The sequence below is a fragment of the Pecten maximus genome, chromosome 5, assembly GCF_902652985.1.
Source record: "Pecten maximus chromosome 5, xPecMax1.1, whole genome shotgun sequence".
Lineage (NCBI taxonomy): Eukaryota > Metazoa > Mollusca > Bivalvia > Pectinida > Pectinidae > Pecten > Pecten maximus.
In genome coordinates, this window is record NC_047019.1 from 33,177,292 (window position 1) to 33,205,271 (window position 27,980).

Below are 27,980 nucleotides of genomic sequence, written 5' to 3' on the forward strand. Positions count from 1 at the left end.
AAGGTATCAGCAGAAAAAGATCCAGGTGTTTACATAGACCAGCAGCTGAAATGAATGAACAACTGCAAAAAGTGCAGCCACCATCCTTGAAAAAAGATCAAAGGAGGTGGTGCATGGCGGCCCACGGCCGAATCTTATTTTATGCATGATATTATGATAGACTTTTACCAAATACATGTCATTTTAGACACTAAAACGAAAATTGGCAAATGCTGTATACGCAGCGCCACCTAACATGATTTCTGTAAAAAATGTGTACCCTCCCTTTTAAATTAAATATATTTCTTATACAAAAGTACTTGATAAATTTCATATTGCATTGATAGTCTCATGTGATGTTATATTTTATAAAAACGTGTGTGTTTAGCATGAATTTGTATAATAGAAAGTGTAATTACAGCTTTTTTAGCAAAATTTTCAGTTAAAAATTTACCTTCTTGAAATTTTCTTTTATTTTTTAAGTAGATAAAATGTAATAATCGTTCGAGTACTATCAAATTTTGCTTTTAAAAAACATGTTTGCATATTAATCTTAATACACAACCAAAAAAAATAATAAAAAATTACTGGATAACAAAAGATTTTTGCATACAAAGAAAGGTGATGAAGTAAATTGTATTAAAAAACCACGGGTTAAAAAGGAGCACCCTGTCTGACACAAGTAGTAAAGTCTGATTGCATTGTTATTTTTGTTGGATTTTTAGCATTTGCCTCTATTTTCAGTACTTTCGGTACTTTGATATGTTGTCCAAAATTGGGGGTGTATGCATTTAACAATAATAAAATCTTGGCATATCCAGTAATTCACCAAATAAAGTTGTTTCATTAAATGTTTATGAATATCCATAGATTATTTCTAACCGGAAATTTTGATAGTACTCCATCAATAACTTTGTGGTATTAGACTTTAAATGAAAAGTTAAAAACAATGATTTTCATAAAGATGACATCAAGGCTGAAATTTAATTTAAGTGTCACGGAGCGTGATGATTCATATACAAAATTAAACCTTAAACAAATGGGGTGAATTTGTTTCACAAATAGGAAATAAAAATATGTTCTATAATAGTTAGTGGTCAAAACATTAGCTTCTTATGCAGTTTGACGAGGAAATAATGAAATCACCAAAAAAAGAATATATACATTGAGGATTGGAAATTAATTCCTCCCACATAATCGGGGATATTATGCTTTTGACAAAAATATGTTTCCGGGAAAAAAATCGCTGTGGGCCGATTTGGCCCTCCTATGCACCACCTCCTTTTACTAGATAATGTCCGAAGACGGGCTATAAAGTCTTTACCTGAATAAAAAGATAAAACCAACCCTGGGAGACTGAAAAAAACTCGGCCTGTCATCGCTGGAATACCGTAGAACCAGGGTAGACATGATTTTTCAAAATATTTGGCGGAATTGATTTTATTCAGGCTAACCTATACGTGAATAAGAATACGTCAAGAACTAATGGTCATAATTTGAATATTTGCAACCAATCCATAGCATTTTTTTCAAAACATGGATTTGATAACGTTGGACGATCCCTAACATAAACAATTTATTTGTCTATTGATTTTAGAAAAAAATATAGGCCTGTGGAGAACAGTATATGACATGTTATCTGATCTCACCGGGGAGTATTTCTGACTAGGTAAAGAGATATTAGATCCTTTAAATGATACCATATCGGCAAATTATTATGGCAGATTTCGCCTCGATTACGATCTCAACAATTCGTCTAACGTCACGATGTTGACAATTGACAAGTATAAATTTTGGAACTGAATGACAAAAAAAAAAAAAAAAAAACCCAAAAAACAATATAAAAAACGCTAAAACAATCAAACAAACAAACAAAAAACAAAATAATAATATAATTGAAATTGGTATTTTCTGAGTTCAGTGCGACACTTGTCATGGTCACAATGTGTCTACAAACAACTGATCTGGTAGCTTGAAGTTAAGACCTACCTTCTTCGCTCATCCTGGTCCGCCATCTAGAAAAAAATCATACCATGTTATCGACAATGAGTATAAACAAGCTTTTCTTCTTAATGCCTACCTCCACTCTACCTCACTTTTGGCCATTTTTGAGCGTGTATGTTAATGATGTATGTAATATAAAAAATAACGAACCTTTGTTACTTTTTGTCGTGATACCGTATTCGCTAATTATAGTGTAAAGAATAATGTTAATTATAATGGAGAATTGTTTTGGTTCTCGTTATTATTTATAGACTGTGAAGAATTTTTAAATAACTGTCGAAAGAAGGGTATTTTTTCTTTATTTGATTAGGTAGTTTCCAGCCAAAGATCCCTGGTATTGTTAGTCTTCACTTAAACTTCAGTGATATATCTGGAACATCACACAACACACTTTACAAAGAAATAGGATGGGGAACTCTTGAAAACCGCCGTAAAAAATATAAATTGATATTAATGTACCAAATATAACATATCACTACACCCCAATACCTCAGTGATATTGTCAATCAATTCATAAATGATACTGAAAACTCTACACATAATCTTCGTAGACAACGACTGTTCAATCTTCCTTTATGTAGATCTGACAGTTATTTTACCAACAATGCTGCGTGAATTTAATTCCTTGGACTCTGAAATGTTGAACTTACCCTCTTCGAGTATATTTAAAAACCGTATTTCTCCCCTCAACATTGAACAGGGTACTATTCAAACTACTGATATATTCAAAAATAAAGGAAGAAGGAAAGAAAATATTGTACTTTGTCAACTTCGAAATAATGCAAGCAATTTAAATTTTGACAAATATAACGACCATCTAGTAGATTCATCATTATGCAGCAATTAAGGGATAAAATAAACAATCCACAACACTTTACTCTGAAAGTACTGACCCATGGAAATTACGAGCTACCCGATGATTTTAATATTAATATTCTGGAATCTGTTCAAGAATATATTGTTGTAAAAGTTTTGAAAAATAGTTTTAGAAGAAAGTTCTGATCTTTTAAAGTTCTAATGATTTAAATACCATTTTTGTAATGTATTGACATTGTACCAACAATCATAGTTTGATTGATTTATGTATGTTTACATTTAATTAATTCACTATTGTATTACTTATACACGATACTATTAACTTATAAAATTTCATTTTGTTAATGTACTTTGTAATTTTCATGAAAGCTTTGGTGGGGTGTTTGGGCAACCGGTTTGAAGCTAGCACACCTGGGTGGAAGGCTAGAGGAGGAGGAGGAGGAGGAGGAGGAGGAGGAGGAGTTAAAGGACATTCAAGCCAGAAGCTCTTGTGTTGATAGATTCATGCCTTGATGTCATTCAAACACTCCAACAATAGCTACATGTAATATATCTTTCAAAACTCTAATAAAAATATAAAGATATTTACTTTTGGATACTGCATATCTAAATGAAGTTATTACCTCCCTTTAACTAGTTAGCTTATCAGTACAAATATGACATTCCTATACTGACCAAACTATATCATATGTACATACATATGTATATAATATGCTTAATTCCTTATATTTATCTATATTAAAATACCGTTAGTAAAAGATCTTGCCTACTATTGATGGAGGCTGGGATGTCATTTATATGTAGGCATAGAAGAAATTGAAAGGGGCCGAGCACTGAATCATGGGTCATAACTTTTACGTTGTCGACGATAGATAACGGCACAGCAGAATCCAGTTCGCCCTAATGTTCAAAATGGAGGCACGTCCAACCAGAGGTAAGATCACTGACAGAGCGTAGAGGATTTATAAATTAAAGCATAATATAATGTTAGCAATGGAATTGACTTCATGTTGAATCGCTGAAACCTCTGATACAGGTGTTTTTGATGACAATACAATACAATAGCACATATACAAAACATTCATGGTCGATGTATAATTAAGTTTATACAACAGACAAGCCCCTGTGTCCAGTCTGCACTGCAGGTAGGGTGTAAGAATATTGTACTTGATGCGCCATTGTATGATCTAAGAGGTAATTAAATTTGGGAAGGTGTCTTTACTTTTCTTTTCTTAACTGTTTTCTTCTTCCTATAACTCCCCTTGACACACAAAACTTTTGACCTTTAGTTTAGATTTCACCCTGTGTAGAAAGGCGTTGGGTCCTGTCCCCTTTTAGAGACATACCAGAGTCTAAAAAATAGTAGTTGCTTCTCTTGCTTTATGCTGAACATTTAAGGGAGTTGGATGACTTGTTTGTCTGTTGTCAGTATAATGTAACCGGATGAGATGTCAAGCAGAATGTCTTTGGCAGTATGCTTAAAAGAGGTAGCAACATCAATTCGGCATCAGATTTGCACTATCACAAGACAAATATAGACATATAAGTCTCTTAAAAACACACACCCTTCAAGCATGTATCGCACACAAGTGAAGCTGTCCTTTTGTAGTTTGGTGCTACTACAAGGGGACGAACATACCACAGCCTCCTACTCATATATATTGGAGAACATTTAAAACCCAATAAACCAAAAGAGCAAAACTCCAGGATCAATCAAAACACCAGTACAGCTAACCCGAAAGTTATTCCAAAGGATTGTAAAAACTGTTGAAGGACAAATTTACCTGCGGATTGAATCCATTAAACTGCAGAATATAACTGTTTCCTTCCCTTATCTGAAGACTTTTTTCGTGATCTTTTTTTTTCAGAAAATAACCGTTGCATACTGTAAACATTGACATAAGTCCCAAGTCAAGCCTCTTTTATACCGTCTGTTATATATATTGTATTTCACTATTTCTTAACTAACTTGACCTGTCTATTTTAGTATCATATTCATGACGATATCGACAGTGAGCGATAAAAAATTCTTTTCAATTTTCAACGTAGGCGCCACATTAAAATGTTATATCAAAAGTTATATGACAAAATATCCACGCAATCTCCTATATTTTTTCCTGACAACACTTCACGACGCGTCTATATTCATATCAATATGTCATTGTTCAGAAACACGAATTTAATGTTTCAAACATCATTGGACATCACAATTTTACAAAACATTGATTTAGACTTATTCTGATTTGTCTTGCCTTTTCTTGTCGGTTTCACCTTGGCGATTACATCACTGATTGGTTCTAAGAGTAGTATTATTACACAGCATTATTATTCAGTATATCTTTACACATTTCACTATAGGGCATTTCTTTCTTTCATTTAAAGAGTTATGACCCAGAACCCTCGCCTTTCACATAATTCTATAGTTTAACATGTTTTAAATATACATGACCATTCATAGGGAACTATATAATGTTCGAATCGACATGGTATATTGTTATAAAATTCGTTTTGGCGTTTTTTCACCCTGTACGATATGTCATGTTTACTGACCCATCGTCAGCTGATGCCACAAGCTCGAGTATTGAGATGGGTTTACCACCCAGGCTGAACACGAGACGGAGTCACGAGGAGAGATGTGTTATCACACTGTTAATAGGTATCAATGTAAAATCACGATGATAGTGGCCGTGCATCATCACGCTTGCCATGTTCTGTACAAATCAATGATTAGATTGACCTGTTATCAATATAACATAAAACCCGTGCCTCATTAATTTACACCCATGCAATGGCCGGATTTGTATATAACACAAAACCTATCTTATGACACACAATGTGCATTTGTGGCACTGTAAGATGACATGCAATTTACCGATTTGATATAAACTTTTATTTATTCCATTAGATATGCACATAATACAAAAATTAAATGAACATCATTATTTAAACATCATTCTCATTTTCATCCATTCAATTTTATCCGTGTAAGTGTAAATCAGTATTTATAGCATAAAATGTTATATGATAACGACATATTGATGTCATAATATCTAAACGAAAACACAACTCTAAAACATAATTGATTTTCAGCCATTCCTCTTTTTCATTGCTTTATAACCATGCTGTTTTCCCAAGTTGTCGCGGTTACTTTGGAGACAGAGACAGATTATGTATGTGTCGGAGGTTTGTAAGCCTAGAGAAGGTAGTAGTCTTCCCTCTGACGTCGACACTGACAATGACGTCAGCCACCGTATCGGCCACTCTGAGTACATGATACAAAACGCCATTGGTCTGGTCAAATCCATTAAATATTGATCCTCCAAGGTATCGCTCAAACAAACCTGAAAGAAACATACAACATGTTATGATACTGCTGCTTGGGAATTATTTAGGATTTTTTTTTTTTTTTTTTTAAATTGATTGATTGCATTAAGACATTAACGCATTTGCCCGAGGTCTGTGCCTACCTGGTGGGGAGATCTGGAAGAGTGGCATCACTGTACCTAACACAGTGTCGATCCTGATCAGACTCCATGCTGGCCTCTTCTCGGAGTACGGACCCTCAGGTGCCACAGCATATAAAAAGGCTGTAGATAGATATATACAAATATGATTATTAGAATCCCTATCTTGGGGTGTGTGAGAGAAATCTCCAACTCGAGGGGTGGCATTGTTGGTTGTCTTATCCGAGGCTTAGCCGATGTTTAGACCATCGATAATACCATACCGAGGGTTGGATATGTCTCTGTCTGATTCTCGAGATAGGGGATGGTTATTTTTTTGCAATCAAATAATTTTAATACGATGGGTCCAGTTGTTCCAATATTGAAAAAAAAAAGAATTACAATGCAACACAATTTTGACGTGATTGATTGAATTGTTGCGATGGTGCGATCTGCCATACCCTAGTGGTTGACAGAAAAAACACACCCTAGGAGGTAACAGCGAATTATTTAACAAGTAAAATGGGAGATGATATGGAGTCATACACAGCAGGGAGTCATACACAGCAGGGAGTCATACACCACATGGAATCTTACACAGCAGGGAGTCATACACAACGGGGAGTCATACACAACGGGGAGTCATACACAGCAGGGAGGTATACACAACGGAGTGTCATACACAACAGGGAGTCATACACAACCGGGGGGTTATACACAACAGTTGTAACAAGAAATATCTTTAAAAAAGATAAACGGCATAGTTTTAATGCTGGTGGTTATAATGTAAATAATGAACTACATTTTAATTAATAAATACGCAGTTTCAGCACGGATAACAAAATTATATCAGTTTGAATCATTTTTGGTGATAATAGGACTGCAAATGTGTCATTTGAATAGTGCATCCACTTATTCAGCTTGCATTCAATTTAAAAGGGACATCACGATAAACGTTGCAATTTTCACTGAATGTACGCGTTTTTTTCCTTTCCAGTTATGTTTCTGTGCTGTCCCAATGTTCACAGTCAATCCCTATGTCCAGCTTGACCACTCGATTTAGTTGGGAACCCCCCTCTTAATTTAGCGCGGAAATTATTTTCAAATTATTACGTGACTGTTTTGAAATCGTGGCAACACAAACAGACGATAGTTTACAAGGCGATATCTATATTCCGTCTGGGTTAGTTGGATAACGATATTATACTGTTCATATAGTATAGTGACAGTAGCGATGTACTGGTACAGACTGTGTAAATATTACCGAGCTTGTGGAACTATTACAGAGTTTGTGTTAATATTACAGAGTTTGTGTAAATACTAGCCTACCGAGATTGCCATGACCTACTATCAAACAATCAAGCAGAATACGAGCGGCGTCCGTATTACTGCTGTTTTCATGTTTGAACTGTTACAATCTATTGTACTGCTTCCCAAGTTTAATTCTAGGATTGTGTTTGACCCATTTCCCTATCATATATATATATATATTCTGTTCATTGCGGAAGCTGTTATCGTTTCCAACCGCAGTCGATTCACAATGGAAGCCATTTTTGTTTCCATGTGTTTTAGTTTGTTGTGCGCATGCGTTTATCGTATATGTCACAAAATTTGCATATTCAGAGTGATAACCTTTTAATAATTGATAATTGATGTTTTTATGTACATACACCATCAAATTATAATGGTTATTGTTCAGAAGGTTATTTTTTTTAAAAGATATACCCAATAATATGATAGAAAATACAAAATAAATATTGGTTTACCGTGAGGTCCCTTTAACTTTGTTTCGTTTTAAACTGTATATCTGCATTTTGCATTGACCGCTACACTGACCAATCACGTACTTCATCTTGACAGAAACGCCACCTGTCGCGTCATATCCGGGGTCAAAACAAAATTAGACGGCTATGCCGAAAAACAGATGATATGCATGCTATACAATTACGTGCATCTGCTTTGACACTACAAATGTGAATTATTACAAACTTTTATATAATCCAATAATAATTAAGAATTAATCCAGTGTCCGCCCGAATTAACCTATTACCAACGACATCACGGAACGCTTTGTGGAGAAAGGGCGAGGGGTGAGGGTGGATAAGGGGTGAGGGGAGGTGAGGGGAGGGGAGGGGGTTAAGAAGGGAGGGGTACTCCTGTTTCTGATGCTCCTCTTTCAGGACTCGGTCGCAAGCAATATTCATTGGAACATTGGAATCAATCATATCTTATTCTGAGTTTCTCCAATGCTATGCCCCTTATACAGCAAACACTTGAAGAACCGATTTTCTTCAGACCATCATGTGCCAAACTCATACTGTTCATATATAGACAGGTAACACGAATATAACATTTCATTGGCATTTCTTCATTAAATAACGTGATTCATCAGTGTTCATGTATTACATTATGTAGTATATACTGTAGTTTGTATACTCGGATGTCCTTTCTGAAGTTTAAGGAAATGATTGACTTTATCGATGTTAACGCGGAAACAGACATCATTAAACTACGAGAATGATATGACTGCAACAGTGCTGCTCTATACTCACGTGTCTGTGGTCCTGGACGGTAGACGTGGATCGACATAAACGTGTAGTCTGATTTTTGAACTGGCACCATTTTGACAAAAGATCTGAAGCAAATACAAGTCTTCAATATCCCTCGCCACATCTAATCATATCTTATTTTCTTTATTTTCTTCAAATGAAGGTCCAGGCAAAGCAAACTTTAAAAGATATGGCAAATACAACAATCATGGTAAAATCGAATGGTAGTGGGTTCATATAGCTATTAAAATGATTCCAGAAGCAAAAACAACATAAACCTCCAGGCTGATATCTGTTCTTTATTTTACTGCCGGTTAGACTTCTGCCAAATGACGTCTTTTATGTCTAATATAACAAAGACATTGGATATCTGTACTATTCCATAAATAGTTCCAGAAAAATGAGCAAGTTTTCGTATACAGTCTTAGATTTTATGATAATATATCTGGAAAATAGAGAATAAAATTGAGTGAAAACCCCGGATTTAAATGACGCTACAGCTGTATATAAGTAACAGCTATATGAAACGAGATTACACGTACTGTTTGAAGAAGTTGTAGATATATATTCTTGCGTCCAAAGTGACGGGGGCATTTTCATTAGCCATGCGAACAAACAACTCTCCCGAGACCCGGTCCATGCTTGCCCACTGGAAGTTCACGAACAGGTTTTCAGTGTCCGGACTCCTGTAAATCCGTTTGTACACTAAGCCAGTTCCTGGTACGTATGTTATCTGACCAAGGATGAAGTGGAATGTGCCTAACAAAAAATAACAATAATGATAGGCGAGTTAACACATTAAATCATTAAATCATGTATGAAACTATGAAAATGTGTATGACATAATTAGAAATTTTAAAACAGATTTAATAACACATTCATGTTTTTTTTAAATCAATAGTTAAACGTCATACGGTAAATAAACTTTACAGAAACAGTTCGGCAATGCAGGACTGTGATAGAGTTATCAAAACTAAACCGTTAACGTATACGCATACGTATATTGGGACGAATATGTAAGGGAACATTCATTATTTTGAATATGTTTTACCACTTTATGGGTTTTAAATGTAGAAAAGAAAACACTGATGAAATGTCGCTTTGGAAGGCTAATCCAGGTATTACCCTAGATTACAGGTGTTTATAGACCTTGTTACAGCTGGTCTGACGAAAAACGTATTCACGTGCACTGTGCATACGGGTGTACAAATACGGTATAGAGGCATTGATAATACAGTGATAATATTTATTTTATATTTTTTCTTAAATTGTGATGCAAATGTCATCGTCTCCAGCAACCCCATGTACAGACCGGGGTTCTCTAAGCTATACGCATATAGAGAAAGCGTAGATAAACTGACCCACGGACCCGATGGGCGCTTCGCATTTATAATCGGGTTTAGCTCCGCCCCCCTCGTTGTGATGACCGACATATTCGCTCGTGTCTATGGTATAACCATTGCTAGTAACATGGAATATTGAGCCTTGCGGGCCGAAAACAACTGCTGTTCATATAGCAGAACATGTCTTTTTGATAAAAAAAGAAATACACTTTTTATACAGATCAAAACTGTATTATTTATTTAATAAATCTAATCGGTGTCGCTGTCAGTACTTGAAGACGTTTCCGATTCAAGCGCCTCTTGTTTTAAGTAAAATTTAAGTAGTTTGTTCTTCATTTTTTCGTTTTCACGAATAAAATCTCTTGTCGATCTATGCTTTTTGGCTTTGGTTTTCTTTTTCTTCTTATGTTTCCCTTTTTAGTGCTTTTCTCCAGCCTTGAGGCTATTTCAATCCTGACATCGTCTTCCTCGTATTTTTTTATCCGAACTGTCATCTGAGGCTGGCGGTTGGTCTGTATTTGAGATCTGCTGAGCTCCAGATGTTTGTTTGGAGGAATTTGAAGTACATACCACCGTTGTTATTTCAATTTCCAAAATGGCATCCAGTTCTTTTCCAAATGACGAAAAAACATAACCAAAGTGATCATTAAGATTTGTAATCAAACATGAAGTGGAAAATATAACTAGAACTTATACTTATACAGCATTATATCTATGACGTTCTTGACTTGTATATTTTTTGGCTGTTTAACTGATCAATATTAGTGTTGATATCATCTTTGAAAACATACTGCGCCGTCAATTTGTTAGGCACAATTACATCACATTTTATATTCATGACGTCATAACTAGATCGCGCATTTCTTTATAAAAACATCCCGAGATGAGTAGCTAATCAAGGAGGATAACAGCACTTGCACTTGTTGAACTGTTTGGTCTATCGGGCTTAACACCATATCAACAGTAACCATTTAAGATGAAGCGTACCTGACTTTCGGATCAAGATTTTCCTTTCCTTTGTCGTTTGTCAATCGGCCAAACTTTTCACGTACTCTCTGGATCAGTTTTTTTTCTCGATAATGTTGAGTACATGGTGCTCTCGGAAGTAAAGACAAATTGCCTTTAATTTCTTCTACGATGTCTCCAAACAAACCGGGATGTACTTGATAGGATCGTAGAATAAGTAGGATTTCTGCTTTTTCAAAACGTGTCCGAGAACTACCTGAATTGTGAAAATAAAATATATATATATAAAAAGATAAAAGATATGGAAATGTGAAATGATATATCTTTTTATTCACTTATTGTTTCATATGTTGGTTTTATAACAGTTGCATAAAGCGACAATTTGAGTACGTACATGTATATGTTTACGTTTACACGAGTAGCGAAGTCCAAGTACATTTGTACACGTGTACACGTGCGTGTGAACGTGACGACGATATATTTATTTGTTGAAAAAGTGTTTGAGGAAACTGGCTCAACACTTACATATTAGATATGGATATGGTAAGTAATATACACTGTGCTTTTTAATGCAATTATAATGCAAATTATTAGACGGACAAAGAAAAAGAGAAATCTTACATTTACCTTTCTCTGACGCCATCGTCAACTGATCGTTGTAAACAGCCTCGCCGCTTTTAATACGGAAGCCACAGGAGGGGCAAGGTAACCAATGTTATCAGAGAGGTGGAAATATCGCCCTTCATAAATGTAACATTGATTTTATTTTGAGGCAGGTGGCATCAAATCTTAGCGGATGGCATCCACAATTTTCACATTCTCTCTCAAACAAGAGCTTTAAGCAAGAGGTATAATAATAATAATAGATATTCCACAAAAAATAAATAATGTGACGTCATTTTTCAGATACTCATATTGCTGCTTTTATGCGACATTTGCCACTTCAAAATCAAATTCCTTCCGAAATGATACTACTGCTCTTGACTTTGTTAGACAACTACTTCGATAATCTGGAGGCTAACTTTTCTAGGTTGATGGCGATATTGGACCCGCCAAGTACTCTGGATACGAGGAGGATGCTATTTATGGATGATGAGTATGTTACCTTCACTGGAAACGATTTATGGAATAGTTTAAATCAAAATAGACTTCAATTTTATAACGCAACTGGCGAAACACCGGGAACTTTCAATTATACGGAACTGTTGTTCACCAGCTCAGATGCCCAACTCGCAATACGGAGCCACGTACTGTTACCCGACGAAATAGTGTGCTGATGACTTTAATTTGGCTGAGAGCATATCCATCGTATAACATTTTGGCAATTTTATTTGGAGTTAGCGTTCAAACAGTTCACAAAATTTTGTGTCGTGTTTGGCAGAGATTGTACGACATGTTGGCCCCTTTTGTCACGTGGCCTAGACAAGAGTGGCAACGACTCCGAGGAAGATGGCGGCATATTCTGGAAGCAGTAGCATGTATTGATGGCACGTCCAATGAAATAAATATTCCACAAGATAACCAACAATTATATTACAGTGGGCATCGGCGCTATCACTGTATTCATACGCAAGTTATTATAGATAATAAGTTACGTATTCGTTATGTCGCTTTTGGTTTTTAGGACACAACAACGATGCGCATACCTTCGGTATGATGACTCCGATTGGCGATGGAATGCCACTGGACCTTCCTAGAAATTGCTACCTTTTAGGAGATTGTATATATGCTTGCAAACATCCGATTATAACCCCATTTACAGCCGCACAGATTCGCAGGGGACCTCCTAATAATCAAAACCAACTTAGACGATTTTATAGGATGATCAGAAGGCATCGTATTTATGTTGAACATATCATTCACCTGTTGAAAGTGTTTCGAATGATCGGAAAATTATTTAGACATAGAAGAAACATTGCACGAATAATTTGTTTATGTGCATGTTTAGCCGCACGTCGTACGGAATTGTTTTTCTCTGAATAAATTATAAAATGGTGATGTTTTTTTTCGTAATCTTTCGAGATTTATTGACACATTAAAAACAACGAAATTCCTCTTTCTGCTGGGGCCGGGCATCCATACTTCAATATTATAAAACACACTTTCGTGCAGACTCGATCCCAGTGCACGGGAATTTAGTGAGGTTTTCGTCAGTAGTTCGTCACGGGATCTGTATAACCTATCTGTAAGCATGGTTGTTACCTGTAATTGCCTTCCAAATTGAAACTTCGTTAATGGTGAATTTAAATGATTAAAAATAATAAAATAATAAAGCATTTCTCAGATTAATACATTACTGAATGCTCTCTTACATATACGTCCCGATATACGTATGCGTAAACGTTAGCGGCTTAATTTTGATAATATTGGGAACATTGGTAATGGTCAGTCGATCTCATTCTTAACATTCTTAAAAAGAACATTTAAGTTGATAGCAATAAAAAAAAAACATTTACAGAGATAATTTGAATGAATAATCTCATTCATAGAAGGATGAGAGAGGGAAAATATCATGTGAAATGTTAACATAGATGACTCATCATATCTGCGATCAGATTGGTCGTTGTGACATGTATTTGACCTACCTGATTTCTCCTTATCCTCTTGGATGCCAAAGGAGACGTACGTTCGTGGTTTTACATATTCTAGGGAACTGATTGGGACGCCATCAAAGCCGTGGAGGGTCGTGGTGAGTTCCAGCTTTCCATTATTTGTGAATATCACCATGACTTCACTAGCTACATTATCCATGGAACCACCATGATGATAAATTGTCAGCATTTCCGATTGTGTAGGATTAAGAGCCGCAATGCCATCCATAAGAAAATTTGGTTGCTGGAATGCGGCTCGTCTCGAGGAACGTGTTAAGTCAACTCCAATATTAAACTCGTTTAGCGGTTGTACTACTCCTAAGTCCAATGATACATTGACAAAGTACAAACGATCCGGTTCAAATTCGTTATAGGCAAGTCCCTGTAGATTAAAAGAAGCATCAGCGTATTCATGCATTGGATACTCCATTTGAAGTTCTGTTGCCTTCTGCAGTGTTCTGAAGTTTGGATCAAATGGAACCGACATCCTGGTTCTGTGGAGGGGACCACTGGATTTGGTAATTTTTACATCAGCGCATTGATAGAAAAGTGTCTCTCCGGGTTTATGAGATTGATAGCGGGCTCGTATGACACAGTGGTCACATTGGATGTTTGGTGCCGTCTGCAAGACAATCAGATTAGAAATATGAAAATAGACACAAGCCCAGACAAAAACACTTCACCGAATAAAAAGGTTACCTCAGCAGTATTTGTTGTTTTATCAATTCGATTATCAAATATCCAATCAGCCGTAACGACTGTCGTTCTAATTCAGTTAATGATACCCTAACACATACTAACGATACGGAAACCAAACAAATATAACAAATATCCATTACGTCGTAACGACTGTCGTTCTAATTCAGTTAATGATACCCTAACACATACCAACGATACGGAAACCAAACAAATATAACAAATATTCATTACACCGTAACGACTGTCGTTCTAATTCAGTTAATGATACCCTAACACATACCAACGATACGGAAACCAAACAAATATAACAAATATCCATTACGCCGTAACGACTGTCGTTCTAATTCAGTTAATGATACCCTAACACATACCAACGATACGGAATTAATATTGAAAATTCTCCTATTCTAAATGTACAGTATGCAGATGATACAGGTCTGATATTGGATGGATCTAAAGAGTCGCTGAGAGAATCTATTTTTTAACTAACTACTTATGCTAAGATATCTGGTCTAAGAATTAATTCTAATAAATCTCAGGTGATATGGATAGGAAGTAGGAAGTATAGTGAAGAAACATTTTTGCCTGAAGTAAATCTGTTGTGGGGACAACACAATTTCACTTTCTTAGGGATAGAATTTTCTGTTGATCTGGATAAAATTCCTAAAATGAATTTTGACAAAAAAATTGTAAAGCTTAAATCTGTTATTAACTTATGGAAAAGAAGGAATTTGACACCATTAGGTAAGATTAATATTATTAAATCTCTGTTGATTTCACAACTTAACTATTTGTTCATTACTTTGCCAAACCCTTCAGAAAAGATGATTGCCCAGTTAAATTCTCTGATTCTGGATTTTTTATGGAATAGTAAATGTCATAAAATAAAAAAAGATGTTGTTATTCAAGACTATATTGATGGGGGTTTAAAGATGATTGATGTTCATTCTTTTATTGACTCTCTAAAGTTAGGTCGGGTAAGAAGATTATTTCACTCATCTGGTAAGTGGAAATTAATTTTAAATACATATGTTAATTTTAGAAAACTATGTAACTGTGGAAAGGAATATATTGATTTGTGTAGATCCAATTGTAAAAACTTTTTTTGGAGGGATGTGTTTAAATCATTAAATAGGCTTAATAATTCAGATTCTATTAGGCTTCCAAAACCAGACTCAATTTTAAAATCACCCATCTGGTATAATAATGATATCAAGGTAAACAACAAGTATGTTTTTTTATCAAAACTGGTTTGATGTGGGCATATTAACAATAAATGATTTAATTAAAGATTCAGATGATTTAGCTTTTCTTTCTTTTGAAGAGTTCAGACATAATTTTCGAACTATAAACACAAATTTTCTCCAATAACATGGACTAGTTTCAGCTATCAAGCGCTTTTTGAAAAAAATTGATTACCTGATTCAAAGACCTCAACAGCCTTTTATACCTTTTCTATTTGACATATTTTTTAAGAGTGAAAAGGGTTCAAAAGATTTTTACAAATGCCTTATTGCGCCAATATCCATACCTACTGGAACAAGAAAATGGAACCAAGAATTCATTATTGATCAAAATAAATGGGCCAAAATATTCAAACTTCCTTTTATAGTTACCAAAAGTTCTAAATTACAGTGGTTCCAAGTGAGAATTATACACCATATTTTGGTAGCAAACACTTTCCTTTTTAAAATAAACTTAAGTCCTAGTATTGTATGTAACTTATGTTGTATGGAGCGTGAAACAATAGTGTATTGCTTATGGGAATGCCAAGAGGTTCAGTCACTATTACAGAGATTTGAAGCACTACTTGATATACTTTTAATTCCGTTTGCTTACAATAAAGAATCCTTCCTGTTTGGTATAGTATCACAGTACTGCAGTAATGTTGATAACGAAATTTTAATTCTTATCAAGCATTATATTTATAAAACTAGATGTCTCAGCAACTCTTTAAATCTTAATGCGCTTATTAATGTCATCAAAGATCATTTTTCTATTCAACAATACATTAATTACAGTAAAAGTGAGAAAATTAAAAGGCAATTTGAACTCAATTGGAAGAAATGGAAACCTGTTCTAGATTTATAGTCATCTGAAAAAGATAGTTCCTCTTTGCATATATAGCTTTAGGTCCCCAAAGACTGACATCGCCTGTTCTAGCTCCTTTCCATTACTTTTTATTTTTACCATTTAAAGAAATTTTCTCCCATGCTTCAGTCATGTTTATTTTTGTCTGTCTTTGTGTGTGTGCGTTCTATGTGTGATGGTGTGTCCGGTTGTGCGTGTGTCTGTTTTGTCTTGTGTGATGGTGCGTCTATGTGTGTGTCTGTCGGTGTCGAAGTGTGTGTGTGTGTATGTCTGTGTAATGGTGCGTCTGTCTGTGTCTATCTGTCTGTCTTGTCTGTGTGATGGTATGTCTGTCTGCTTCCTTCTCACTCTGTATACATTTAGGTTAGGTTATGTATGTATGTTAATTAATATGTAAATGATGTAAGTAGATGTGAGGCTTGTGGTTCAAGCTTAAAATAATCGTGATGAAGATGATGTTTTTTTGTGTGATGATAAGGATGATGATGTTTTATTGTGATGAAAAAAATGATAATAATTTATGTATGGATAATGATATCATGATAGATGATGATGATGATTAAGTGTGATTCTTTTGATGATGATGATGATGATGATGATGAATGGATGGATGGTGATGAGGGTGATGATGATGGTGATGAGGGTGATGATGATGATGATGATGATGGTGGTGATGATGAACTGATGATGATGAGGAGTAAGATGATGATGAAGATGATGATGAAGATGATGATGCTGATATGATGATGATGATGATGATGATGTTTGATTATGTATGATGATGATGATGATGATGTTATTGAATCATGAGTATAGCTACTGTGGGTGTAAGAGTGAGAATGTGTGTGCATATATGTTTCAAATGTTTTGTATTTATGAAAAAAATCTTGAAAAATAAAAAAAATTCAAAAAAAAAAAAATCCATTACGCCGTTATGACTGTCGTTCTAATTCAGTTAATGATACCCTAACACATACCAATGATACGGAAACCAAACAAATATAACAAATATCCATTACGCCATAACGACTGTCGTTCTAATTCAGTTAATGATACCCTAACACATACCAACGATACGGAAACCAAACAAATATAACAAATATCCATTACACCGTAACGACTGTCGTTCTAATTCAGTTAATGATACCCTAACACATACCAACGATATGGAAACCAAACACATCTAACAAATATCCATTACGCCGTAACGACTGTCGTTCTAATTCAGTTAATGATACCCTAACACATACCAACGATACGGAAACCAAACAAATATAACAAATATCCATTACGCCGTAACGACTGTCGTTCTAATTCAGTTAATGATACCCTAACACATACCAACGATACGGAAACCAAACACATATAACAAATATCCATTACGCCGTAACGACTGTACGTCGTTCTAATTCAGTTAATGATACCCTAACACATACTAACGATACGGAAACCAAACACATATACAACAAATATCCATTACGTCGTAACGACTGTCGTTCTAATTCATTTAATGATACCCTAACACATACCAACGATACGGAAACCAAACACATATAACAAATATCCATTACGCCGTAACGACTGTCGTTCTAATTCAGTTAATGATACCCTAACACATACCAACGATACGGAAACCAAACAAATATAACAAATATCCATAACGCCGTTATGACTGTCGTTCTAATTCAGTTAATGATACCCTAACACATACCAACGATACGGAAACCAAACACATATACAACAAATATCCATTACGTCGTAACGACTGTCGTTCTAATTCATTTAATGATACCCTAACACATACCAACGATACGGAAACCAAAACATATAACAAATATCCATTACGCCGTAACGACTGTCGTTCTAATTCAGTTAATGTTACCCTAACACATACCAACGATACGGAAACCAAACAAATATGGGGCGGACTATTGGAGAAAAAAGTCGAAATCTATTAAAAATCTGTTCTGGAAAGAAGTCCTTGAAAATATACATTGTTTTTTGTACCTTCCATGCAACGAAGAAAGTGTTTTGTATCGTCCCTTGTGGCACAATCCAGAAATAAAGATTGATAACAAGACCTTACATTTTAAACAATGGTCACGAAAAGGGATATGTTATGTGTATGACTTATGTAATGACCAAGGTAAATTAATTGAAAACTATGAAGAATTTTGCGAAAAAGTTTCTTTTTCACCAATACTAACTCAGTTTTATGGCATCAGGAATACCATTCTGTCTAAATGGCCTTTTCTGAGAAATTATAATTCCACTATTATACTTCCACATTGTCAAAAGTACATTTATCACATCTTAACAAATAAACAACGAGGACTCTCGATATATAATATTTTTATTAAAGATTTAAATACAAATGATAAATACAAAGTCAAATGGTCACTTGAACTTGATATACATCAAAATCAATATTGGTGGGAAAAGATTAACTTTATAATATTTAAGTTAACCTCGGACTCAACACTTCAATGGTTCCAATACCGAATTACTCACAGAATCATTAGCACAAACAAATACCTGCGTATGATAGGTGTAATTAACTCGCCTGTATGCTCATTTTGTAAAGCAAATATAGAATCAATAATCCACTTGTTTTGGGAATGTACTCTTGTTACAAAATTTTGGCAAGAATTCACCACATGGGTAGAAAACAAAACCGGGAAAACTCTGAGTTTGATTAATTCAGATGTTATCCTTGGGAAAACGGACAACGAAATAAACAACATAAACTTAATTATTGTTTTAGCAAAATTACACATATACAAGCAAAAGTATAAAAATCATCTGCCTGCTGTATTTATATTCAAAATGGAACTGGAAAAACATTACAAAATTGAACAGTACATTCATAGGAAAAATATGACTGTCCAAAAATTTGAAAAACGATGGGTTGATTTGAAAGCACTTGTAACGTAACAAATCAAAAAAAGAAAAACTTGTTATTGTTACTTTTAGAACTCTATTACTGTTAAAGTATGAGTCTGTGCATGTAAGAAGTCTTTATGTATGTTGTTTTTGTTTTTTTTGTATATCTACATGTATAAAAAGTTTTCTTCTGAACTAATATGGCAATATCCTTACCTGAAGTATACCACAAATAGCTATAGCAACACAATAAATATATATATATATATATATATATATAAAAGAGCATGTTCTATCAGCCACATTTCACAATGAGATAATATGATATCGTGATGAACACTTTCACTTTATACGATTGCACGATTTAATGTATTGGGACGAAACTGCATCTGAGGTATACTTCATGTATTGATGAGCGAATTTTTATTAAGCGTATGCAAAAGTGTAATTGTTACAATTAAATATACACCAATATTATGTATTGCTACATGTATGCATATGTATGGAAGAAAATAAAAAATTTCAAAAAAAAAAAAAAAAAAAAAAATCCATTACGCCGTAACGACTGTCGTTCTAATTCAGTTAATGATACCCTAACACATACCAACGATACGGAAACCAAACACATATAACAAATATCCATTACGCCGTAACGACTGTCGTTCTAATTCAGTTAATGATACCCTAACACATACCAACGATACGGAAACCAAACAAATATAACAAATATCCATTACGCCGTAACGACTGTCGTTCTAATTCAGTTAATGATACCCTAACACATACCAAGATACGGAAACCAAACAAATATAACAAATATCCATTACGCCGTAACGACTGTCGTTCTAATTCAGTTAATGATACCCTAACACATACCAACGATACGGAAACCAAACACATATAACAAATATCCATTACGCCGTAACGACTGTCGTTCTAATTCAGTTAATGATACCCTAACACATACCAAGATACGGAAACCAAACAAATATAACAAATATCCATTACGCCGTAACGACTGTCGTTCTAATTCAGTTAATGATACCCTAACACATACCAACGATACGGAAACCAAACACATATAACAAATATCCATTACGCCGTAACGACTGTCGTTCTAATTCAGTTAATGATACTCTAACACATACCAACGATACGGAAACCAAACACATATAACAAATATCCATTACGCCGTAACGACTGTCGTTCTAATTCAGTTAATGATACCCTAACACATACCAACGATACGGAAACCAAACACATATAACAAATATCCATTACGCCGTAACGACTGTCGTTCTAATTCAGTTAATGATACCCTAACACAAACCAACGATACGGAAACCAAACACATATAACAAATATCCATTACGCCGTAACGACTGTCGTTCTAATTCAGTTAATGATACCCTAACACATACCAACGATACGGAAACCAAACACATATACAACAAATATCCATTACGCCGTAACGACTGTCGTTCTAATTCAGTTAATGATACCCTAACACATACCAACGATACGGAAACCAAACACATATACAACAAATATCCATTACGCCGTAACGACTGTCGTTCTAATTCAGTTAATGATACCCTAACACATACCAACGATATGGAAACCAAACACATATAACAAATATCCATTACGCCGTAACGACTGTCGTTCTAATTCAGTTAATGATACCCTAACACATACCAACGATATGGAAACCAAACAAATATAACAAATATCCATTACGCCGTAACGACTGTCGTTCTAATTCAGTTAATGATACCCTAACACATACCAAGATACGGAAACCAAACAAATATAACAGTTATCAATTAATCAACCAAATCTTATAAGATATCCTATGTAATCTTATAGGATATATTCTCTAATTTATAAGATAATTATATAATAAACAATATATCTTAGTAGTCAACATAGCTCCATGGACAACCTGACTTGCCTTACTAGTATCTAATTTGGTTCAGGACTGAATCAACATATCACCATGGATAAATGACAACTTGGCTTAGTTGCAAATTGGTTAAGGCGATTTTACTACACAGAAAAGGGAAGATGATTGCCGTAAAATCGAAGTGGTGCTTGCCAAATTGGTTGTGATGAGAATATTGTGCTTACTGAAGCTAAATATCAAGAAGAAAAAAAGAAATGTTTTACCCTGCTGTCCTTATACGTTCCAAATGAGTATGGTCCCGATGGACACATATTTACTTCTGATCTATAATAGCGTGAAGCTACATGAACTTTTCGTAGCGGATTCAAAAGAGGACACTTTTACTTCCAGGTTTGATGAGAATTTCAGTCTAGGACAATAGTCTTTGTCTAGTGATATCGATTACCGGAAATTTCATGAGAACAAAGCGTGTCCTTCCGTTGGCCGACTTTTTTTTCTCTTCTAACAAGTCTGAATCTATTGAAGTCATTCATTTTCAATTTAGATTATATCTGTGCTTATTTCGACATTCATTTAAAAGGGATGTTTAATACCAAGCTTTATAAACTATTTACTGGTAACATTAATTATTCCACCTGAGATGTTCACACCTTGCAGTTGATGCTATATCCAGGGAATCGCTCGGATATACAGTGTAGGTTTAACTGTATCTTGAAACTATTTCTGCATTAGATACTCCAGGGCTTAATTAAATATCACGACTTCCGTTTAGATACTCAAGGGCATGATTAATTTATCATGACTTCTGTTTAGATACTCCAGGGCTTAATTAAATATCACGACTTCCGTTTAGATACTCCAGGTCTGAATTAAATAGCATGACTTCCGTTTAGATACTCCAGGTCTTAATTAATTACATGGATGATGCATATACAGTGAAACTGTCCTATCGAGACACCCAGTGGAACCAAGCAAAAAGTGTCTTAGTTGCACTCTAGCAATTGAAGTGTAATGTATAAATTTACTTTCGTCGACTTACAATGACTGCTGTGTAGTTTTGCTGGTGATCCTGTTCGAAGACGTATTTGTCTGGGACAAACGACAAGAGGGTGAAGTTGTCACTGTCTACTGGTGCAATGCCGATGTCCATGAACCCTGAAGTAGATGTTCGAAATGACGAATGCTTGATCAGACAATACGTCGGATTATTTGCTAGTAGCAAGAAGAACATAGATTAAAACACTAGTCCACAATCGCCAACAAATATAACCAAACACCAACTTAGATGTAATTCCGGCGATCATTGTAATTGAGGATTTCAAGCTAAAAACATTATAGAAAACAAACTAAGAAAACCTAGCAATCATCACCTGCACCTGATTGGATAATGTAATAACTAATCTGAAGTTTTCTGATGTTTATATGGGTTAGTCGGCTTACAGAAGGTTTTTAATAAAAGACCAACTAAAACTCGGATTATTTTTCGCCCTACCTGGGTACCCGACCTCGTAGTGGTTAACATTCTGCTGCCATTTTATAAACATTTGTTGCCCTCCCGCAATTATCTGTAGATTGCTGGTCTCTGCTGGCATCCCTCCACACGGGGCACCGTGTCGAAAACATGTGTGGCTTCCCGCCTAGAGAATGTGCATGCAATGAATATTATATTATCTTGTACGATGTAAAGTTAGTTATATTCGATGCTCGTTGACATGTATGGTGGTCCTATTTTCAGTAGTCTGATTCTTATCTTAAGGATGACCTTTATATGACATATGCAGTAGAATGCGCTTACCTTTCCGGGATAACCGGTCCTATTATCCTCAAATCTTTTCGTAATGTTTATTTATAATTTGTTTAGGTTTTAAGTAAGAATGGCGATATCTGTACCTTTATGTGTTCTCCGTTGTATTTAATAAATTTAAATTGAATACTTAATCATACATACACGCTTGAGGCAGAACGTTATGGATCAAATACGAATGTTCATAAAATGTAACGATAAATGTTCTTACCGATGTGATGTCCATATCGCCCCTTTGACGTGGTGAGATCAGACATAGGTGAGACTGACAGGTGTTTAGGAGGCACAGTAGCAGTAGCAGCTGGACACACAGCATCTTCATCGTGTAGACTCAAAGTGTATGTCGTACAAGTCAATACCTGAATCACATGATGTGTTACCTCATATCAACGGGTTTTTTTTATCAGACTTGCCTTGACCTAATCACGAGACACGGGGAGGATGACCAGATATCACCATTACTAGGGCATATATTTAATAACGTCAATATCCAAATATCTCCTTGCCATGTAATATCATGTGTTATTGATATCAATATTAAAAATTAAAATAGCAGACGGGCAAACATCAATTGATTCTACATATCAAGCTTATCCGTAATGTTAATGAAAAGTCCCAGCCTTCATTTGACACTTGACAGTTTGGTTTCATTTTGTTTATTGCCTGTATGCGAGATGTGTGCGCGCACGTGTGTGTATGAGTGTGAGGGTGTGTGTGTGCTTCGGGAGACTGTGATATATATGTGTTTGTCTTCTTGTGGTAGCGCGAAACTGATGTCGACATTATAGTGCTACATCACTGAAGCATTTTGCCAAAGACATCCATTAGAACACCTCATCCGGTCACAATATACGTGCGAACCAGTCGCCGTACTCTTAAATTGCTGAGCGCTAAGCAGAAGCAACTAAACTTTTTGAGACTCTGGCATGTCTCGGTCAGGGGACAGAACTCAAAGTCATTCCTCACAGGGGTAAACACTCAAAAAGGCCAAAAGTGACGTAGTATTATGGGAGGAATTAGGAAGACGAACGTTGTTTAGAAAGAAGAGAAAAGATTATGGAGAAAAATATACTCAAATCAAAGCTTAGTCTTATAGCTAATGAAATATAGCAAATTATTAAAGGAATACAATGTATTTAAATTACAAAATGTTTTAACAAACAACATGTACATGAAAAATCGTACCTCAATACCATGTACAATATCGTCACACTATGAAGTATATTTTGTGAACAGAAATCTGTTTTTACACATAACGATTCTTATGAAAATCGATTACTCAGACCAATCTATCATTTCATATTTTGCATTATTTGATCTAAAGTTAATCGTTTTACATGGTATAACTAACTAAAGAACAGCTAAACGAAGACCCCATGAATCTGCCACTTTACCAGTCATTCTAGAGGAGCATTATACAACAACCACAGAATTTGGATCTTCTACAACAACTACATCAGCTGGATCTTTTAAAACAACCACACAAGCTGGATCTTCTACAACAACCACACAAACTGGATCTTCTACAACAACCACACAAGCTGGATCTTCTACAACAACTACACAAACTGGATCTTCTACAACAACTACACAAGCTGGATCTTCTACAACAACCACACAAGCTGGATCTTCTACAACAACCACACAAACTGGATCTTCTACAACAACCCCACAAACTGGATCTTCTACAACAACAACAACACAAACTGGATCTTCTACAACAACTACACAAACTGGATCTTCTACAACAACCACACAAACTGGATCTTCTACAACTACACAAACTGGATCTTCTACAACAACTACACAAACTGGATCTTCTACAACAACCACACAAACTGGATCTTCTACAACTACACAAACTGGATCTTCTACAACAACCACACAAACTGGATCTTCTACAACAACCACACAAACTGGATCTTCTACAACAACCACACAAGTTGGATCTTCTACAACAACCACACAAGCTGGATCTTCTACAACAACCACACAAACTGGATCTTCTACAACTACACAAACTGGATCTTCTACAACTACACAAACTGGATCTTCTACAACAGCTACCCAAACTGGATCTTCTACAACAACTACACAAACTGGATCTTCTACAACAACCACACAAATGTGATACTCTACAACTACACAAACTGGATCTTCTACAACAACTACACAAGCTGGATCTTCTACAACAACTACACAAACTGGATCTTCTACAACAACCACACAAACTGGATCTTCTACAACAACAACACAAACTGGATCTTCTACAACAACCACACAAACTGGATCTTCTACAACAACCACACAAATGTGATACTCTACAACTACACAAACTGGATCTTCTACAACAACTACACAAGCTGGATCTTCTACAACAACTACACAAACTGGATCTTCTACAACAACCACACACACTGGATCTTCTACAACGTCCACACAAGCTGGTCCTCTACAACAACCACACAAACTGGATCTTCTACAACAACCACACAAACTGGCTCTTCTACAACAGCTACCCAAACTGGATCTTCTACAACAACCACACAAACTGGATCTTCTACAACAACTACACAAACTGGATCTTCTACAACAACCACACAAACTGGATCTTCTACAACAACCACACACACTGGATCTTCTACAACAACCACACAAGCTGGATCTTCTACAACAACCACACACACTGGATCTTCTACAACAACCACACAAACTGGATCTTCTACAACAACCACACAAACTGGATCTTCTACAACTACACAAGCTAGATCTTCTACAACAACCACACAAACTGGATCTTCTACAACAACCACACAAACTGGATCTTCTACAACAACCACACACACTGGATCTTCTACACCAACCACACAAACTGGATCTTCTACAACAACCACACAAACTGGCTCTTCTACAACAACTACCCAAACTGGATCTTCTACAACAACCACACAAACTGGATCTTCTACAACAACTACACAAACTGGATCTTCTACAACAACTACACAAACTGGATCTTCTACAACAACCACACAAATGTGATACTCTACAACTACACAAACTGGATCTTCTACAACAACAACACAAACTGGCTCTACTACAACAACCACACAAGCTGGATCTTCTACAACAACTACACAAGCTGGATCTTCTACAACAACAACACAAGCTGGATCTTCTACAACAACCACACAAGCTGGATCTTCTACAACAACCACACAAACTGGATCTTCTACAACAACCACACAAGTTGGATCTTCTACAACAACCACACAAACTGGATCTTCTACAACAACCACACAAGCTGGATCTTCTACAACAACCACACAAACTGGATCTTCTACAACAACCACACAAGCTGGATCTACTACAACAACCACACAAGCTGGATCTTCTACAACAACCACACAAGCTGGATCTACTACAACAACCACACAAACTGGATCTTCTACAACAACCACACAAGCTGGATCTTCTACAACAACCACACAAACTGGATCTTCTACAACAACTACACAAACTGGATCTTCTACAACAACAACACAAACTGGATCTTCTACAACAACTACACAAACTGGCTCTACTACAACAACTACACAAACTGGATCTTCTACAACAACCACACAAACTGGATCTTCTACACCAACCACACAAACTGGATCTTCTACAACAACAACACAAACTGGATCTTCTACAACAACTACACAAGCTGGATCTTCTACAACAACCGCACAAGTGTGATATTCTACAACCACCACACAAACTGGATCTTCTACAACAACTACACAAGCTGGATCTTCTACAACAACCACACAAACTGGATCTTCTACAACAACTACACAAACTGGATCTTCTACAACGTCCACACAAGTTGGATCTTCTACAACAACCACACAAACTGGATCTTCTACAACAACCACACAAACTGGATCTTCTACAACAACCACACAAGCTGGATCTTCTACAACAACCACACAAACTGGATCTTCTACAACAACCACACAAACTGGATCTTCTACACCAACCACACAAGTTGGATCTTCTACAACAACCACACGAGCTGGATCTTCTACAACAACTACACAAACTGGATCTTCTACAACAACTACACAAACTGGATCTTCTACAACGTCCACACAAGTTGGATCTTCTACAACAACCACACAAACTGGATCTTCTACAACAACTACACAAACTGGATCTTCTACAACAACTACACAAACTGGATCTTCTACAACAACCACACAAATGTGTATTTCACTCCATGGAAACTCACAAAACATGATCACAACACAAACAGTATACTACAATTTTGCAAACCAAACTGATCTTTTAAATAAATACAATGAATGACTACAGACTTCCTGATCTTACTGTAAGAGAACTACGACAATTCGATTCTCTACAAGCTGTACTGTTGTTCTCTCGACTGGATAACAACAGATCTCTGCGTCGCCACAAACACACTGGCTCTTCGCAAACGTCCATCGCTTCTACGCAATAAATGATCTTCACCACCTGTCTTAAAAACCTCCAGAAGGAACTAAAAACGAGACAGAACTGGATCTTCTAACGGACACAACTTACATGGACCATACCATACTCACAACACTGGATCTTTAAAACAACAAACACGGCCTCAAACCACTAGGACTTTAGTTTCTAAAACACAACGGATTTAAAACTGAAAGGGGGAACGTCAAACTATGGATCTATACAAAACAACTAACTTCACTCAACGAAAAAACGACTGGATCTTCTACAACGTCCACACAAACTGGATCTTCTACACCAACTACACAAGCTGGATCTTCTACAACGTCCACACAAACTGGATCTTCTACAACAACTACACAAGCTAGATCTTCTACAACTACACAAACTGGATCTTCTACAACTACACAAACTG

The 27,980-nt window shown here is 35.8% G+C and overlaps 1 protein-coding gene across 1 annotated transcript; it reads right to left on the reverse strand.

The window, feature by feature from the left end:
• Nucleotides 1-5,719: 5,719 nt before the first annotated feature.
• On the reverse strand, nt 5,720-23,431 carry LOC117327831. The gene is made up of 8 exons (XM_033885034.1): nt 23,286-23,431; nt 22,763-22,907; nt 22,310-22,425; nt 13,686-14,313; nt 9,334-9,550; nt 8,795-8,877; nt 6,267-6,386; nt 5,720-6,140 (listed from the first exon to the last, which is right to left on the reverse strand). Exons 1-8 carry the CDS (start codon nt 23,394-23,396, stop codon nt 5,944-5,946), a joined length of 1,617 nt encoding a protein of 538 aa, XP_033740925.1. The 5' UTR covers nt 23,397-23,431; the 3' UTR covers nt 5,720-5,943.
• Nucleotides 23,432-27,980: the final 4,549 nt, after the last annotated feature.